We start from the raw sequence: 20,070 nt of genomic DNA, 5'->3' as shown, positions 1-20,070 counted from the left end.
ACGTGGCTTGCGTAAGCCGCTGTAAAGTGTGCGAAATGAAGATGCGCGTCCTTTACCAAGGACAATGCCCAACAGCATCCTTTCTCCCCCACTTCCCCCTCCTTCCTCCATACCTTTGGACAAGTGTGACGTGATAAAATACCACACTCTGTTTTTTTTTTAAATTTCCCCAATTTTTGTGACGTCAACGCAGCGTGTATCGTATTTAAAGCGCGTTTGGAAATTAAGCATAAACCGTAACCGCAAATATAAGCACGGAGAGATGAAACAGCAGCTACAACAACTAAAACTGCAGAGGGGGAGGTGAAAGAGAGAAAAGAAAATGAGCGTAAATTTCCCAAACGCAAAAGCAATGTACTACACTACACATAAAACAAAATACTTGATTTCTCACCAAATACGAATTTAAAATGTATATTATTTTATTATACATCGGTTTACGTTTGTGCTATTTCCAGCAGTTGTCTGACTTCAAACAAAAATACATTAAAAATAGGATAACATCTTTTTTTGGAAATGAGCAAAATGCCTGATGGCTTAAATGAACAAGCATACTATTAACAACTGCCCTGCTTAAATTAAAACCAGGCTCAAACTTAATTTAAAATCGTTAAATAAATTTACAAATTTACAAACTTTTTATATTTTCCTATCTTAACATATATAAATTTTATGTTTTATTAATTTATCAAATTAAAAATTTTTAAAAATGTTTCCTAATTTAACATGGAAATGCCGAACTCTGGTCAAAAGTTTACAAAAAGATTATATATATTATTAAGGAATTTTTCCGTCAGTGTAGCAATGTGTTCGACTGCTGCGACGTCGACGTCGACGTCGACGAGGGAGGCCCGTCTATATCAACGCTATCAGTCGTTTTTGCGAATTCGAGGCGCGCGGTTCTGTTCCAAAAAGCCGCAGGAGGATTCCATCAGAATAAACCACTGATTTTTTCGTACATGTCCAAGTAACGGTGCTTATCCATCGTGTGTTTTTGTGCGTGCATGTAAACTGTAATTTTGTCTGCCGCTGTATATTTTAATATAATTACGTGCACTTTCTTTGTGCAAAATAAGAAACAGGAAAAAGAGAGCCCTTTCCATTCCCGCTCTCTCAAAGGACAATTCAAGTTCACGAATTCGAGTGGGAAGCTGCAAAGGCAACAACAAAGCACGTGTATTTGTTTTTCGGCGGGTAAGTTTGAGTTTCACCCGGTCTCTTAAACGCAGTTTGAAAGTCACTGACTTTTTAAAAAGCAAAACGAAATAGAAAACATATACGAAAAAAGCGGGCAAAGTGATAAATTACTGGGTAGAAGGAAAAATGGAAAAATATTTGAAAATAAATAGAGAAGCACAAATCTAACTTGAGTACATTTTTTTTTTGCACGACTGTATATTTATATGGAAACCGTGTGAAAATTGGCATTCCATTTTTTGTGTTAAAAATTTTCCACTAACTTGAAAATACGTTGAAAAAAATTCAATACAACTATGCGTCGCGCTTATTCAATAATAATTTTTTTTATTTATATGTTAGTAAAAGCTTTTAATTTTAGGAGATCCAACACGTACCATTTTTCTCTTAATATTTCTTCAATAAACTTAAGTTTAAATCTTTGAAATTTAATTTAACAAAAAATATTTAAATCTCAAATGAATATATAGTTATTTTTCTAAATATTAAGTGACATAAAAGGATAACAATTTTGTTTCGTTTGGCGCCATAAAAATCTTTTTTCCTAATCCGAATATAGAGGTGTTTACTTGTCACGAAATATTGAAAACCATACAATAAATCACAAAGATTAGCCAATATAAAGAAAATTATTCAGGAAACTTGTTCAACATTTGGGAATATTTATGTTTTGACGTCAAAGTTTAAAACAAAAATGTTCTAATCAGCGTCAACCAAAAACATATATTTTGTTTGCACATAAATAAGTGTGTTGAATCAAGTAATACTTTTTGGATACCAAATAGAAGTAAGAGTTAAAAATGAAATAAATTCTTAAAGGCAAAAAGGGAAAAGTCAAACGTTTCTAAGCCGCTTTTCATGTCTGTTCTGTGTCAATGGGTTAAAATAAAATGGGTGCACTCAGTCAATCAGTGCAATCCCCTCTTATAGAAAAAGGGGAGCATATAGAAGTCAGGGGTTGGAGTCCCCTAGTCTTAACACTAACCACTTGAATGTTTTGACAGCCAACAATGATAATTAGGGACTGCACCATGCGTTTCCGAACTGAACTATTTATATAGAACCTACCGGAGAACATGTTTTTGCGTTTTTAATGGGGGGAAAAGCTTTGTGCTGAGTTAAGCGTAAACTTGATGAGACACTGGAACGTGCCAAATGTCAACATGGGCTATAAACAAATTCGATTCATAAAATACACGATCTACACACCTATTTATGGCATGATCCCCACTTTGTTCAAGCTGAATTCCCGAAAATAAGTTTCCCAACCGCAAAGTACTTCCAGGTATCTACCCTGAAATCTGAAAAAAAAACCCCCCAAACCATTCTGCTTTAGTTAAAACTGAAATTTGATTTGACTTTCAAACGGGAAGCGGCATTTTAAAATTGAAAAACAGTCACGTACTTTGGGGGGTACTTGTTCGTCCCGAAAACTAAAACATTCTCCTTTTATTTAAATTGAATTTTTCTAGAACCTATTTCAATTGATAACCTGATCGAACGGTATAAGCTAATGATTGCTTTGGCAACAATTCATTGCTGATAAGTAGACGGGAATGATTGCATGAGCCTTGCGTGCACTTCAACTTGTAGACCCTGATCCAAAAGAGTTAGTTACTTCTTAAGTTAACCGGTATTAAACAAAAGGATATTGTAATGTAATGTGAATAATCTTTATCTTTATTTATACATTGTTTAAAAATCCACATTAAATTTGTTTTCACATTAATTCATAAATGTTTTTTTAATGTTTTTTTAATTATTTTATTATTATTTTAATGTAAATAACTAATTGCAACGTGAAATTATGAAACTTAGTTTTTGTCAGTTAAGTTATAAATCCCTTCGAATGACAAGGAAAATAACAATATGGGTGGCAAACATTATTCAGACTTTTTTACGCTACCCACTCTTTCCCCCGCTTTTCATTTATTCGGAACTAAACTCGGGTAGTTCATTGAAGTCAATTTATTTGCATTTTTTTACGAGCTCATCCACTAAAAAACACACTTTTTGCAGTTGCACAAAGCTAAACCAAATCCAATTAACTCGGCCTGTTTCAAGGGCATTTCGCCTATTTACTACTGAACTAAACGGGGATTTTTTTTCGGTGAAATGGAGATGCTATCCCAAAATGACAGGGCCAATTTGCGTATTGAGATCTAGCGGTGGATTTAAGATTTTCCCAGCCACAATCAACACAAACCTGTAACGGGAAAAATTAACATCACGTGTCGCGACAGGTAATTGACAAGGGGGTGGAATGGGTGGCGGGTGGGCGGTTGTAATTCAATCGAAGCATTGTGACGTCGGGCAATTGGGGCGTTTCACCTGCGAAATGTAAATAAACTGCAGTGACCCACACATAGATACAATTACGAGGTACAGATACATACCGATGGCCTTGGCCATGTCGACTCATTTGTGTGATTGGCTTTTAATCAATGAAAGGTGTCGACAAATATTTGCATAACGAAAGTGAAATTCGAATTTTTCTGTCAAGTTCAAACCTGCTATTATCGCATTTTCCCACACATACTCTTATCTCTTTACTTATATATGTCTTCGTTTTTAAATCAACGCACTGACTAAAAAAATTGGCTAAAAATATAGCGTACAAATTTTTTCGTGACGTCAAGTTGGAAATCAAAGGCGCATAAAAAGTTGGCGACACCCACACATTGGCTGGGAAAATGAGAAATATTTTTCTGCACCCAAACAAGAAGTCAAGTTCTCAGCAGAGAGGAAATGTTGGAGAATTTATTGCTAGAAATATTTATAGACCACTGGCTGGTATATGTATCAATATAGGTGCATTATTTTCAATTCATAAAATGTTTATCTTTTACAAACTAAAAACCAAGCCCCTTCATTGATAGATAGAAATTGTGAATTTATACTGTTAACAGAGTTGAAAAGAGTTCAACACTTTTATATGAATTTATAATTTTACAACTTTGACACGTTTTTATCCGGGTTCGCGCAATGATCTCTGTTGTGATGTGCATTACCGAAGTTTCGCTCACGTTTCAAAAATTAAAATCATCATTTAATATGAACAAAAAGCCTTATGCATTTATTGGATACACTTGTGTGAGTATTTTTAATTTTATTGTATTTACATGTTAACTACAACGAACTCTCACCATTTAAGGAAATTCAGGTTTGTTTATGTTTTTAACAAGCTAAGCTATAGTAGCATGGAAGATATTTTTTTTTATTATAACACTCTTTATGTACTTTTTGATATTAAACAAATATAGTTCCTATTTTTTCTGTTGTTCCATTTACGGAAGTTTTGGATTTTCCGCAAATTCGGAGGGAATACTAATCAGATCTGAGCCAGACTCGGCTCGTCAACAAGTAATTTTACTCCCCGCCACCTGGAACTTGTCCCCATATAAAAACAATCAGTCAATCAGCTGCACTGACGTTGATGACTGCTTTTCAATGCACTATTTTGTATGGGTCTGCCGAGTTACGCACTAACATATATCAGATTACCTAACGTATTTGGCTCACAATTAAGCAAACGGAAATGGATCATTAAATGTGAGATTAGCGGGTGCAAAAATAAGTGCAAATGTGAAATGGTATTTGCCTGTTATAAATGTCACTTAAACTTTGAATTCAATAATTATATTTTCCCCTAACCTATTGGGAAGTAGATTCTAATTGGCACAACACTGTTATTAAATTATTTGATATTAAAAAGAATCAAGAAGTGTGAATTACAGCTAGTTAGCAATAAAAAATTAAACTCTTTGACAAATTTATGTTAATGCCTCCTGAAAAAATAGAGCCTTATTCTAGTTCTATGCCTTATAGCCACTCCCAATTTGTAATGACTTGCTCTGTTCTCAATAAAAAACCATTGGGTGTTTTTTGTTTAACAAACTTACATAAATTCAATTCTCCTCTCACCATATTTAACGGTTGTGGAAACGACATTACATTCGTTTCGGATTTATTTATAAATGTACATCTGTTTTCTTGGAGACTTCGTAACGGGGTTGGCTCATTATCGTTGCAGCTAAACTTGTTTTTTGCGTCGGTTAATATCAAAAGATTCTTTGTTCTTTTCATTTCGTCTTCTAATTAATTGAAGACAGGAAATGCGGAAATCGCTGATAATCGCTGATATTTATATATAAAATTGGCTCGGAGGTTAATATACTTCAAAACAATACTATTTGTTCATACCTTGGCCTGAGGTTCACTGTGATTAAAGATTTTAAAAGGCGGAGGCGTGAAGTATTCTATAGATTTTAATAATTGTTATGTGGAATAATTTGGCGATCTTTCTGTGTGGTCTTAAATTCTTATCAATGTTTCCAAGTGACATTTCTGTCAAAATGTTGTTTGTCTTTCGACTTAAAAGTGTGTTATTTGTTTAGTTGCTTATTTCTGTTATCAGCAAGGAAAACACATGACAAACTGTCAAAGTAAATTCTATCCACACGCGCCAAAGCAAAAGATAGTAAATCACAGAACACGTCAATAATTTCCAAGACATTTTCAGTAATTTTTCACTTTAGCATAATTCAAAATGAGAAAAGTTAAATTAGAGTGCCAGGAATGTAACAACATGGGATTAAGTAGATGAATGTAGGGCTGTCGAGCGGAGCAAATATTTTCCAGGCATAATCGAAAACATTTACTATGAATGCTATCTTGTTTATCCATCGTTACAGTTGATAGTAGCTTGTTGGATTGAGCAATTAGCCAATTAATCAAGTAAACAAAAGATATGACAACGGTACTTGCAATATCCTTCATCGATAGCTGGAACAGTAATAAAATACGAGTGATAAGAGTTCGTTGAATTGGCTTTGAATTTTGAAATTCAATACGATAATGACACAAATTAAGACACTCTATTCGAGAACGTTGTAAATGACATAGCTCAAGTGCAAATAGGGATGATAAGGGTCCGTGAGTAAAGTGTGCTTATAATACATGAAAATCTAATAAAATACTTGGGCGACACATTAAATCTAATGAGGATCTCAAGGCGACTTATCATCTATTTGAGTTGAGTGTTAATCAAATGCAGCTACCGTAAAACCCCTTATCAACAGTGGCACTTGGGTTTACTGGGACCTTGGTCTGGGAATCGCAATCGGTAGAGCTTTTAACATTTTCCAGCCACTAGGATCCCAGCACAAAAAGCCGGCGAACGAGGAAAAAATGTGCCCACCCATCAGAAATAATGTGTATAATTATAAATTAATAATGTGTATTTATTGAAATCGCCTGGGACCAGACACATCGTTCCACTTGGGCTGATAAACCCGCTGAACTGTCGGCGAATGCACTCGCAGTCGCCTCAAAATCGCGCCCCTTGCGTCGACAAATGATTGACCTTCCCGGCCTCTTTTGGGGCTCGTCCCCGGGTTCCAGCTTGCGTCAATGCGAGCCCACAATTGCTGCCAATAAATAACAATCAAATCAGCAACTGGACACCCAGATTATGTCAACGCCAGCTAAATAATACGAATTCTGAGGAGATTATCTCACTTTTCCGCCCCTCATTACGCAAATCAATCGCAAAGACTTTGAACTTGTACCGGCCAAGAACATAGCTCATTGACCAGCTGCGCAACTTCACGGTTGATCAATGCCCATCGCCATAGTTTAACAACACACAATTCCATGAGCAATCCAATTCTTAGGCCACAAAGTAGCCTCACAGTTTTTGCCTTTAAGTCGTGCTCTATTGATAGACAATCGCTGTTCACAATTTACTGAACGAAGGGAGGACGAAGTATTGTTGTTTTCAATAAAGTTCAAAGATTGATCGCCGGGAATTTTGAAGTGGTAATCACAAAAACAGATAACAGCGATCTTGAAGAATTTAATATAGTGAAAGTTGATAAGCTCTTACTTTTATTTTAAAAATAAGGGTACTTGTATTTTTAAGTACTGATACGTGCGAACCTCAGTAGAAAATGTACTTTTAACTAAAATCTTTAAATTCTCAAGAATAGAGATGTTTAACTTATCTTGTGATCATTTCTATTTAAATAAAATAGTATGAGATGTATCCTAATACTCAACCCCAGAGTTGCGATTTCCATTTAATCGTCAAATCTTATCGTGCTACGCTATATCTTTTGGTATGACTTTTCTCGCAATGTTTTTATTTCTTTATCTGAGAGCGCAAGTAGATCATAAAGATTTCTTTTAATCAAAGTAAAGTGCGCTCAATTGGTACTAATAAATTCCCAGCTAGGTATACCGGCGATGTTCAGATATTTAAAATATTTTCGCTTATTACTGAATTTAATAAGGAAATCTCTTGTTAAGGCTGCGCTGCGTGTGATTAATGCGACTATGATTGTAATGTGGGGGTGTGTTCGGCGCCAGTTCTTCATTCGAATTGGACTATTTTATGGGGACTGCGGTTTTCTGTCATATTTATAGCTCCACAAGCTGTCAATCAAATATTTTGGGGCTGGGTACTCGTAGTACTTATAGACTCAAGCCCCGCCATTGAACTATCAATAGTGCACTTGGTCTGCGATTTGTGGCTGCACATAAATACTTCAATACTTAACGTGAACCATATCAGGAATGGTGAATGATATGGATATCTATTGGTTCAATGGGGGCCGTAAAACGTTTTGCCAGTCAAAATACATCTAGGGTGACATAACTGCGATAAGGTCGAGCGATAAGCCCAATTGCCGATACCAAAATACCATCTGTGGGAAGTGGGTTCAATATCGCCACGCTGCAGCTTCATGTCTGCACGAATTTTCATGGTGATAAGGATAAGAGATAAAAGCACCCCCCCACATGTCCACCTTCAGTTTCCTTTCTGGTGTCTGCCTGATTGTCTGACTCACATAAACAATTTGATCGATGGTTATAGCCATCCAATAATTTGGTTGACAGTAAATTGGGAATGTATTTTTGGTAGCTTGATAAAACTTTGTACATCATAAAGACAAATTGCGACCTGACAATTATATATAAGTTAAGGTTTTTGAAAGCTTATCAGAAAATGTGATAAAACAATTTAAAGACACTTATTGTATTATAAGTCAAATTAAATTTTAAAAAATATGTTCCAATTCAAAAAAAAAACACACACATGAAAAAAAAATGCGCAAGTGTTCCAAGAATTCTCTCCAATAATTATAAATATTTGTTTTTTTATATTTACCAAATGTTTTCTTCTATTGTCTGGCGTTTATTTTTCTACAGTATTTTTGACATATTTCAATTCCACAGTTTTAGAGTTATTGTTACAACTCGAAATGTAGGAATAAAGCTTTCATTAAGGAAAGCTTTTGTTTGATACAAGCTTTTTTTCGCTGGCAAATATATTTGAGCCTCAACTTTCTTAAAAATTAATGTTTCAAATTAATATATTTGATGCAATTTTAATTTTAAACTTAAAATAAAAGTTTTTTTTTTACCTATATATTTTGGGTTGGGCAAATTGGTTCAAATTTGCATATACACATGTTTTGCTAAGCAATTTTAAAATGTTTTGACCTTTTTAAGAAGTGATAATAATATATAAACTAAGATAAACGCATACTTAAATATTCTACTTTATAACTTAATCCTACTTGGAAATTACCTTTCTTTTATTACAGGAATCGCTTTTTTTATTCGCAATCTGTGATCATTAACTGTGAGTAAACAATAAAAATTAATGTACAAATAAGTATACAAGACTCAAAAGCATTTAAAATTGTACTATGTAAGCAAGACATTGACCTAAAATAAAATTCAAGTTTACTGCGGACTTAATTTATTTTTTTAAAAAGTCGACGTTTTAAAACATTTCACCGGTTAGCTAGAAAATTGCATGCCAAGGACAAAGCACCCACACATTTGTGGCCCAAAATGTATCTATAGATACTTTCACCTTGAGGTCATCGTCGAGGACGAATTATTGATTTAGGGCCGTGCTTACGGGTGGTAAGCTAGAATTTATCAAATTTGGAGCTATTTACATCATGTTGGCCCTGTCGCAAGTTCAAATGTAGGTCGTGGATTAAAAAAAAACAATGCAATGGATTTGACTTTCTAGTGATTATGGTGGGTCAGCAGAAATATTTGGTGGCTGCACTTGAACCAACAGTCAACATCGCGTGATTTTCGTGGGCCAACAACAAGCAAAGCTACTGCAGATAAAAATAAAATATTTACATTTATGCGCAGACAAACAGACGCGAATGCTATGTATGTACATACTTATTTATTTATTTAGTTTTTCTTTGCATGCGAGAGGCTCGTTCTGTGTTAATGCTGATTGGTCGAGATTTGTGGGGCTTGGCTTCTGTGACGTCATACGGCGCACGCCCATCTAAAAGCAATGTATCTATCAGATACGTGACTGCGTGACGTAAAAGCTGCTGACGTAGTAGAACGTAGAACTCATATATCCAACTCAAATTCCAGAGCCTATGTCAACTTGGCCCAGTGCTAATGAGCTTTCTGTTGCACAATGCCGGTATTTTATCATTTTCTCGGCATGTTTTACCCTTTTGGCCTTTTCCCATGTAATTAGTATGTACACTTTATACACCGAGCATTGCGTGTTCTAGGTGTAGATACAGATACAGTCTGTAGTTGCAGATACTTTTGTGTATCTATATCTATGTAAACGCTTTCGCAGCAGGTGAGCCTGCTTTTAGGCGCTCTGCGAGCCTGTTCCAAGCGTGGAGCGTGCCAAATGTTTGGTTGTATTTCAAGTCCCGCCAGTGCTGCGTTAAAGAACCCCACTGGGCAGTGGGGGGGTTAATGGGAGCGGAGACAAGGTTAAGGGTGTTTGAAAAGCGTGTACACACAACGATAACAGAATTGTCTTAAAACAAGCTCATAACGACAAGCTTTTGAAATACGTACAGTGTAAGAAAAAAATATTTAAATATTTAAATCCCTGGGTAATATTTCTTCAAATTACCCACAAGTATGAATAATTTATAAAATATAGGAAGCCGTCCACGTATACAATTTAGGGCCTGAGAGGTATGAATATAAATACCTTTCACTTGAAAGTAATTTCACGTGCTTATTTATAAAGCATTTGTATGCACCAAATTTCCATAAGAAATTCTTTCAGGCTCTTGCACATGTCGATATAAAATGAGTATACTTATTATCTGACCCATTTATAGCTCGGAAGCACTGTCATGTTTGTTTATTGGAAAGTCCCAAAGCACGGAAATGCTCATTTCAATACGCAATGGGCCACCGTAAGAGGCAATCCATTATGCTCAGTGGCAGCCGCATTTTCTAGCCGCACAACAAACGTGATCCATTGAACGTATACGCAGCTAGGCAAATAGTACTCGTATTCCTCGCCTGGGCAAATGGAAATGGAAATGATAATGGAAGTTCTACAATTCGAACAGGCACAAAGATATCTACGGAATATCTGTAGGCACATGTATACCCGATTCTGAAGATGTGTTCGTTTTATCGGCTGCCTTTATTTGTGTATAATCTTTCTGTGCATACGGAAGTGCAGTAAACAGAATGAGACACGTGGCGTACTGTATTATATAGGTGCATTTTAATTTCCTTTCTTTGCAGTTCTGCGATATAAAAAGTAAACGAATAATGTAGTTAATCTGTTACACATTTGCTGTTTATAGGATGCATTATTTAGATAAGTTAATCGATTTATTTACTAAAGATGATATGTGCCATTAATGACTACTATCTACAACTATCTACAAAGTGCATTTAAATTGTGAAATAATATTTTGAATTTTATTAATATTAAATTACCATTTTATAATATTTGATTAATTTTACTAAATTAAAGGACGTGTTCACGGTATATGAAAATAGAAGCTTACAATAATAATTGTAAATAATATAATTAAAAAAACTACTACAATTTTGTGATAGAGAATTAAAATGTACATTTGTGTTTTTGTACAAAAAATAAAGTAAAATAATATTTAACATATTTTTATTAAGAAATTAAATAGTTATGTTACGCCATTTATGCTTCCCATGGTAAAAATTCTTTACCAAAGTTCTCAATGAAAATAAATCTTCATAATTTCCTTTTTGGAAGCTAAAATCTTCCACTGCGAAGGGCATTCAGTAAATTTGCAGATCAATTGCAGATGAATAAATTTGCGTTGCCTTGAATTAATGGAAAGGCAGAAGCAACACGCCGAAACCCAGAAGACGGCCTCCATGTGCATCGAAAGTTGCATCCCCAACTACTTGCACGACCACTCCGGGTTGAATGCAATTTCAAGCAGAACGCGAGAAGCCCGACGATCCGAAATAAAAATCTGAGCAACGAAGGCGCCTGCAATTCCAGTTTGGATTTTGCCGCCAAGAGTCAATAGCCTCGTATGGATATAGTCTTCACCCCGGGACCCATTCAAATTCAATGCCCATAGTCGCTGGAGATGGAGAGCGGGACCAGTTTCCCGAGAGAGCGAGAATTTGAGAGAATTCGGGGAACTGGGAGAGCGACGAATCCACATCCACATAGAGCCCGGCGGCGGAGGCCTTTTTTATTGTTTGGCGCGCCATTTGCTAGCCAACATTCGTTGCGTGCGGTTAAAGATACAAAGATACTCCCCGCCAAGAAAGATACACGCGAGTGCTACCGCAAGTTGTGTGGAATCGAGGAAGTCAACCGACACCGACACATATCCGAAAAAAAATATATATATTTTGAAAAATTCATACCATATCACCTAGTTAGTTGGCTAATTAGGAGAGCAAGGAAAAACCAAAAAGAAATTTTTGGCCAGCAACATGTTTGACTGTTGATGCGCATGCGCCATAAAGTATTCTATGCTACGTGGGTGGCCGACGTGTTAAAGGACAAAACCGCAAGTTAAAGGACATTTCACAGACATTGGCGTATTATTCAACAACTTTTTATCGCCAGCTAAAGTGTAGTGCAAAGTGAAAAAAGCGAGTAAAAATCCACAGGAAATCATCGAAGAATATAGAAAACATATCCCCATCGTAACGCTATAACCCTACCGAAGTTTACATAATCCCCTCGATATGTCCACCGCATCGTCGAGCAACTCCAGTGGCGAGGAGGCCACCAAAAAGCCTGGCTCCAACAATGAGGAGAGCTCCCACCTGCTGGAATCCGCCGAAAATGGTGCCAAATACGGCTCCAGACAAGCGGTCAAAATCGTCAAAGCCAGCGATAATGGACGCTCCAGCTCCACCCCACATGTATGCATAAATACACAAATATTCATAGATATAAACACTGAAAAAAACACAGGAAAAATAACATTTTACGTAGCTCTAAGTTTCAAATGTTATATAGTACATATCTTTCTAATATCTAAAGTCCAATTTTGATATGATTAATTTTAGTACAGTTTAAAAATCAATTTTGTTTACTATTTTTCTCTGTGCTATCTTAAGTTAATTTACGTTGGCCAGCTGGCGGGCCAAGTTAATGCAGCTTTTGATAATGACCTTAATAAAAGCCATGGCGAAAGTCCAATTAACGCAGTGGGAAACACGGGAAAACGAAACAGGAAATCAAATTTGAAGAAACACAAAATACAGATACTCTATCTGAAAAAGATACCAAATTATATAGCTTCTTCACAATTAAGAGCATTCAAAAACAGGCTATATTTCCCAGTGGTTGCCCAAAACAAGTAAACAATCTCAACTGTTGGTTAAGTTAATGTGTAGCTAAAAGCGGAAAGATGTTGCCGCTAAAGATATGAGTTATAAATAGTTTACCAGGCAATTATCAGACTGAAATGAGTATTTTTCACTCCAAAAGCTATCTCTATTAACCGAACACAAACAGCAAAATGAGAGTTTAATTTCACATTTATTATTTTATCTGCACGAAGTCAAATACCTTACATGCATCATTTCCGCTTAACATAATTTTAACGATAAGCAACTATAGCACAATTATGCTTTGTGTTTTAGTGGCTATTATCTTAAATACAGTAGTCAAAACGAAACGTTTTCCTACATTCATGAAGCCTAGCCCCATTGATGGATCGCAGAGCTTATCAACAAAATTAGTTCCGAACCGATGTGGAAACTTTCTATTTTTGTTTAGTTTTTATGTTGGACAAGGTCACAAAAGCCGAAACAAGACTGTGAAATACAAATCATTTTCTATAGCAAACTGATTTTTGCCAAACAATGAACAAAAATATGATAAGTGAGCACTTGAAAATTAGGGGCGTACCTTATATTCCCAGAAGAGTAAAATGTTTATAACAATAAGCATGATACGGATTTGTTTTTGAACAAACCACGCATATATCATATGATATCACCAGACAAAGTCAATTGAAACTCATTCCAACGACTGCCCAAAATGAGGCAACAATTTGTGGGTGTTTATTTTAGTAAAAATAACAAATGCACCCCTTCGAAACCATTAAAAATGCTGTACCTTATACGGACACCGAAATAAGCACAACAACAAGATTTAATGACCAACATTTGAATACATTTGAAAATGCGACCTACAAAATTATGAAAAGTAGACCAGTTCGGTAACATAGTAAGGCACATTTTTCGAATATCAATGAGATACCCCCAAATGGTTCGTTATAAAGCCATCAAGCTGTTTTCACTTTCATTATCATGTAAGATCACCAAATTAAGCCATTTCAAAAGTGGTTCGAAATAAATAGGTTTTCTTTAAAAAACCCCTAAAAATATGCATAGCTCTAAGTATATTAGGAATAATTTAAATTATTCTTTTGAGCTCTAAGTTATTGAAAGTAGTATAGAAAGCTAATATTATACATTTTAACAATAAGTGCACTAATTTTCATTTAGAAGCCGATAATAATAATAATCTCCTATATTGCTTATCATTTAATGATAATTTAAACAAGTTATTTTTTTTAAATGTCCCTTATGTAAAATAGTTATTGAACATTTTATAAATAACTAGAAAAAACGCAGAATATTGCTTCCATGTGACAATCATTATTCTAATTCCCCTTATGCAAATGTTATTGTTAATAGCCCGGGAATATTGTGCATAAATTAGCCAAGACAACTCAATAATTATGAAGAATTTGAGCCGAATTGGCTTATGCTTAGTTAATAGTGAACCAGTTTAGTGGAATTCCACGGGGCGCATGGAATTACCATGCTTATGGCGCTCACTGTTGCGCCTGCCACTGACATTGAAACGAACTTGGACCTCGCTCACGCATTTGTCATCTGTGGTGTGGCGGGGTTTTAGCACCCGAAAGTGGGGTACTCGGATTCCTAGAGCTGCCTTTAACTGGCAGTAATGCTAAATTTAGACACCGAACGACAGGCAGCCAATGGATTGACCACATTACCCGCAGACGGAACTCAATCGAACCGAGGTACAGAATCGAGGCAGATATCGATTTCAGACGTTTCAGACGCGATTTGAACGCTTCGTTTACTCTCGACTGGCAATCTGGAGGTGTGTCCCATCGGCCCCAGTAAAATGACAGTTAATATGTGGGCGTACGCCCTATTTCACATGGCCTTCTCCACCTTCTCCGCCTCCTCCTCCTTTTTCCAGCTGCAACTCTCGGCTTGCATTTTCACGGAAGTGATTTGTTCTCTGCTCCTTTGGTTTGGCGTGGGCCGAGATTGGCAATGGCACTTTGAGTGGGCTTAGTGTGTGGGCGGGGCGACACATGGGATAAATCAAGAAATAAGCAAAGAGAAAATGGCCATAAATTATCCATATTCTCCATGCGAAATGGCTTTTAGGACAGTCTCTGGAGATATACAAGAAATAATTAAAAATCCAATTAAAATGAACATACTTGTATCTTAAAAAATCATCATCAAGTATGCATACCTTTAATTTAAAAGTGTGTTGAAATAAGTGATTTTCCAACATAAAAAAAATACGAAAAGGCCCTGTATTCGACAATAAAAAAAATTACAATTAAAGTAATATTTATTTTATTTATGATATTAGTAATATTTATTTTATTTATGAGTTTCTTTTCACTCAGAAAAAAAAGCACAGGCCCCTTTTTTTATTTGACCAATTAAACATATATCACGAACAGCAGGTGCGATAAGTAAAAATTATATAGAAGCAGTAATTGAGGTGTTCATTGCTTTTATTGGGTATCTATCAAACCATAAATAAAAAAAATATATATATCTCTTTTTTTGATTGCGGATATTTAAGTAATTTGTAAAATCAAAAGAAATTAATATGTACACATTTTGTATCACAGCAGCACACATATTTTTTAACCCTATGGTATGCCCAGGACTATTTGTCAAAGGTCAAGTTTAATCAATATGCAAGCCCGCCACTCATTTGAAAAACGACACACCCCTTTTATGAGCAGACAATAAAGCACCAATCGCATATCCATAGGCCTTGACTGAGTTTTGTTTATAAACAAGGAAAAATGTTTGAAAAAGCTCTCGATAAAAAAAGCTACAATACAGCCGGCTGATTCTTCGATCGCTTTCTTCTACACCTTTGTAGCTGGCATTTCGGCAATTTACTGATTAGGCACGCGATAATTGTAGCTATATAAACATATATAGCGATTATATAGTAATTTATGACCCAACGAACGGAAGTCAATAAGGCTAATAAGGTGGTCAAACATAGTTAATTGGTGCTGCTTGAGTGATCCTTAACACCTTGGAAGACGAAAATAGAAGGGTAATGCTACTAAAAATATCTTTTAGTAGAATGGAACCAAAATGATTGCAAAATATTCATAGCTGTTTTTAGTATATAAATTTGAAAGATTATATTTTATATTTTTGATAAGATTATCTTCTTGTGGTCTTAAATAATCCAAAAATACAAATCCAAGTACATATAAACCCCATGTATTTATTGGCTTTATTAGGTAATTTCCATAATCTTAATCTCTTCCTTATCTTTGGCTCTCTATCAGATTATGTTTATAAGTAGAAGTTTCATTGATCAAGTGTCGGCCTTAAAACATTCAAGTGGAAACACATAATAATAGGATTTTACGGCTTAATTTTATAGACCTAAGCATAAAAGACTTCTCACTGACTTAGGCATCAGCAACTTCAAAACTTTCCCACCGATTCTGAAGAGGTCTTAAGGGATTCACCTGTCCAAAGCATAATGATTCGAGCCACACGGCGTATGAATGATATCGGGTAGCGAGTGTGCGTGAACATATTCGATTTTAGGAGACGACTTCTGTTTATGTGACCGGCATAATGAAGCACTTGAGCACAATCGGAAAGAGCAGAGCGTAGCCCCCAGTTTTTGGGGTCCGGGAGAGTGCAATAAATATGGGTGCACGGCCATTCAACGGAATGCCCACTATCGGCCCGCCAATAAATGTCCTTATCACTGGGCATGGGGGTTCGGGGACCTTATCACGACCCGTGGCACGATAGTACTTGTAGGTAGCTAATAGCTTGCCCTCAGTCTAGCTCAGTTGGCCAGAGCAGAACGATCTAATTAAAAGCGATCTTTTTAGAGTTGGCAAAGGTAAAACTCTCAAGGAGCGATCTAATTATTGGCTATATCTATAGAGTGGCAAAAGAAAAAATTCTCAAAAAATAGTTAAATAGAAATATATATATTTTATCAGTTTCACTTTCAACTTAAACAGAGTCCTAGTTCCTAGATGATAGTTTTAATTTTCAAACCTGTTTACAAAAAAAACAAATATTTTAAACCATTCTTAGTTCCTGGATTTTTCGGAAACGACCTGAAAACAATAAGGTTTATTAACAATTATTTAATTAATCAATCTAATAAAAAATATGAAGTGTTCAAAATACTAAACTGCAGTGATAAAAAAGTTACTTAATGCATTTGTTATTCATTTGCAGGATCACGAGAATCTACTCGGCAACATGGTTCACACGTCGACGTCGAACAATTCGCGGAAGCTGCCGCAATATGTGGCCGCATTGGCAGCAGCTGGAGGCGCCTTCGCCTGCGGTACCCTGTTGGGTTGGACATCTCCGGCCGGAACAGAGATCGTCGATAGTGACGAGGGGGGATACGATTTCCCCGTCGACAAAACCCAGTTCTCGTGGGTGGGATCGGCGATGACGCTGGGTGCCGCCTGTGTGTGCATTCCCATTGGTTTCCTCATCAATCTAATTGGCCGCAAATGGACCATGTTGTTCCTGGTTCTGCCCTTCATCCTTGGTTGGGCCATGCTCATCTGGGCGACCAACGTGGGTATGCTTTATGCCTCCCGTTTTATCCTGGGTATCGCCGGCGGAGCTTTCTGCGTGACCGCGCCCATGTACACGGGTGAGATTGCCCAGAAGGAAATTCGCGGAACGCTGGGCAGCTTCTTCCAGCTGATGATAACCATTGGTATCCTGTTCGTTTACGCCATCGGAGCTGGCCTGGATATCTTCTGGGTGAGCTGCGTCTGCGGCATTCTGCCCCTCGTCTTTGGCGTCATATTTTTCTTCATGCCGGAATCGCCTACCTATTTGGTAAGTTTACAAATTATTTAACTAAAAGTTGCAAATCTATCTGTTTTTAATTTTATACAAAATTTTTAAAGGAAAAATATTTTGTGTCATGTTTTTACCAGTTAAAGTAAAGTCGACCATCAAAATTTACTTGTTAAGTAAATGATTATTATTTTAAGACATTACCGTAATTTAGAGGATTTTAAGCGAAAACAAAAAAACTTTTTCACACGTCAATAATGACGCCTTAAAAAAGTAACATTATAATATATTGAGTAAATAGAATCCACCAGTCAATCACGAATTTATCTAGGGCAACCCCAAGTCGGATATCTAAAAGATATGAAAAGCACCACGAGTTTCCCATCAAAGGCAGCAATTCCTTCTAAAGTGTCTAATGTTTAAATCCCTATCGACAGGTCGCCAAAGATCGGTCGGAGAACGCCATCAAGTCCATTCAATGGCTGCGTGGCAAGGAGTACGATTACGAGCCAGAACTTGCGGAACTGCGTGAAACCGATCGGGAAACCAAGGCAAACAAGGTCAATGTGTGGGCCGCTCTGAACCGTCCCGTCACCCGGAAGGCATTGGCCATCAGCATGGGTCTTATGTTCTTTCAGCAGGTGTGCGGCATCAACGCTGTTATTTTCTACTCGTCAAGGATCTTTGAGGTGAGTTTGGATTGGGTCTATACTAAGAATGCATGGGAGAGAAGTCACTTCCGAGATTTAGATAATAGAAGATCTTCAATTAATCCAAAAAAAAAAATTGCCCTTTGAAAGAAACATTAGTTTTGATCAACTAATAATGTTAAATCATTTTATCTCGCCAAGTGCATAAAGTATATAACATTTTTTAGTTCAAAAGGTTTTCAATTATTACTATTTGTAGACTTTCTGTATTTAATTAAGGATAAATGACTAAGTCATCGATTTTTTTTCATTTCAGGAAGCCAAAACTGGCATTGGAGCCCAGTGGGCAACCATTATAATCGGCATCATGCAGGTGGTGGCCACATTGGTCTCCACCATGGTGGTGGATAAACTGGGCCGTCGCATCCTGCTGCTGGCCTCTGGAATTTCCATGGCCGTGGCCACTACCGCCATCGGAGTGTACTTCTATCTTCAGACTCAGGACCCGACAAGTGTGGACAGTCTGGGCTGGCTCCCAGTAGCCAGTTTGTGCATCTTTATTGTCATGTTCTCGATGGGCTACGGACCGGTTCCATGGCTGATGATGGGCGAGCTGTTCGCCACCGACATTAAGGGATTCGCTGGATCGCTGGCCGGAACATCCAACTGGCTGCTGGCCTTTGTGGTGACCAAGACATTCGAGGACTTGAACGCCAGCATGGGAATCGGTGGCACCTTCTGGCTCTTTGCCGGCCTCACAGTTTTGGGAGTTTTCTTCATTTTCTTCGCCGTCCCCGAAACGAAGGGCAAGAGTCTTAACGAGATCCAGCTGGAACTGGCTGGCAATCGGTCGAATCCTTCAGCTATTGCCGACAACAAAGTCAAGAAGTAATCGGGCCAACTCTGCCTGAGGCAGCCCAAATCGTAAATCGCAAACCGGAAGCCAAAAGGTGGACCGGAAATCACTGTTAACTTGCTGTTAATTTATGTTTGATTTAGGTTCGCGTCCTATTGCGTTTTCGATGGATGAATTTGTTTATAGAATTTAATATTTGCATAGATTTTCGGTTAGGCATAGCGAGAGATTCAGATTGTGAAGATAAAGAAGAGGAAAATTGCAGCAAACTATAACTAAGAGCGAAGACTGAAGGTCAACTGCAGAAAAGCCGCAAGAAATGTTAAGCCACTGTTAACACACTGTTAACCGGCCTGCTTTTGCAGCCATAGAAAAGACAACAGCAATGTAAGAAAAAACATATATACCTATATATACATATATATATATATATATCCATATAATGTATGTATGCTTATCTAGTGTTATTCATTCAACCAACGAATTCTGTTTTACAAAATTTTAAAGCATAATTGCATTTGTTCGGGTTTTTAAAGTGTTTGCAAGCATTTGTTCGATAATTCTTAATCTATTTGTACTATATGTATGTCTATGTATATGAACTATATATATATCTGTAGCTGTTTGGGTCTAAACTTCAAAGAGCATTCAGTCGATTCACTTAGCATAGTCCGATTAAGTTGTAAGCCACGCATTTTTGCCAATTTATTTATTTACGCCAAGTTAGCGAGGGGTGTTTATATTTTATTTAATAAAACCGAATTATACACACTATTTTAAAACATTTTACATCCGATATTTGAATTTTATTTTATAATCGCTGAAAGCTGTAAAGAAATCCCCGTCTATCATTGTTAAACTTGCATATAGTATTAACGGAAAATAATATTACCGATAAAAGGAAAAAATATATCAATATATTTAATATGTTGTAATTAACTGTGTTTTAATTTTTTGTGATTTTCGCTGGTTCTTCGATGTGGC

At 36.6% G+C, this 20,070-nt stretch overlaps 1 protein-coding gene across 4 annotated transcripts; it reads left to right on the top strand.

Annotated features, from left to right (window-relative positions):
• The first annotated feature begins 861 nt into the window (after positions 1-861).
• Positions 862-20,021, top strand: LOC128257947 (facilitated trehalose transporter Tret1-2 homolog). Of its 4 annotated transcripts, XM_052989255.1 has the most exons (5): positions 862-1,194; positions 8,808-8,845; positions 16,996-17,619; positions 18,018-18,269; positions 18,547-20,021. In XM_052989255.1, exons 3-5 carry the CDS (start codon positions 17,020-17,022, stop codon positions 19,120-19,122), a joined length of 1,428 nt encoding a protein of 475 aa, XP_052845215.1. In that variant the 5' UTR covers positions 862-1,194; positions 8,808-8,845; positions 16,996-17,019; the 3' UTR covers positions 19,123-20,021. The 4 variants fall into 4 exon arrangements, with proteins under 4 accessions (XP_052845215.1, XP_052845216.1, XP_052845214.1 ...); XM_052989256.1 differs by lacking the exon at positions 8,808-8,845; XM_052989254.1 differs by lacking the exons at positions 862-1,194; positions 8,808-8,845 and adding an exon at positions 11,713-12,387.
• The last annotated feature ends 49 nt before the right edge of the window (positions 20,022-20,070 follow it).

This window comes from Drosophila gunungcola (genome assembly GCF_025200985.1).
Source record: "Drosophila gunungcola strain Sukarami chromosome 3L unlocalized genomic scaffold, Dgunungcola_SK_2 000002F, whole genome shotgun sequence".
NCBI classification, from domain to species: domain Eukaryota; kingdom Metazoa; phylum Arthropoda; class Insecta; order Diptera; family Drosophilidae; genus Drosophila; species Drosophila gunungcola.
This window is presented reverse-complemented; position numbering and strand designations above follow the sequence as displayed.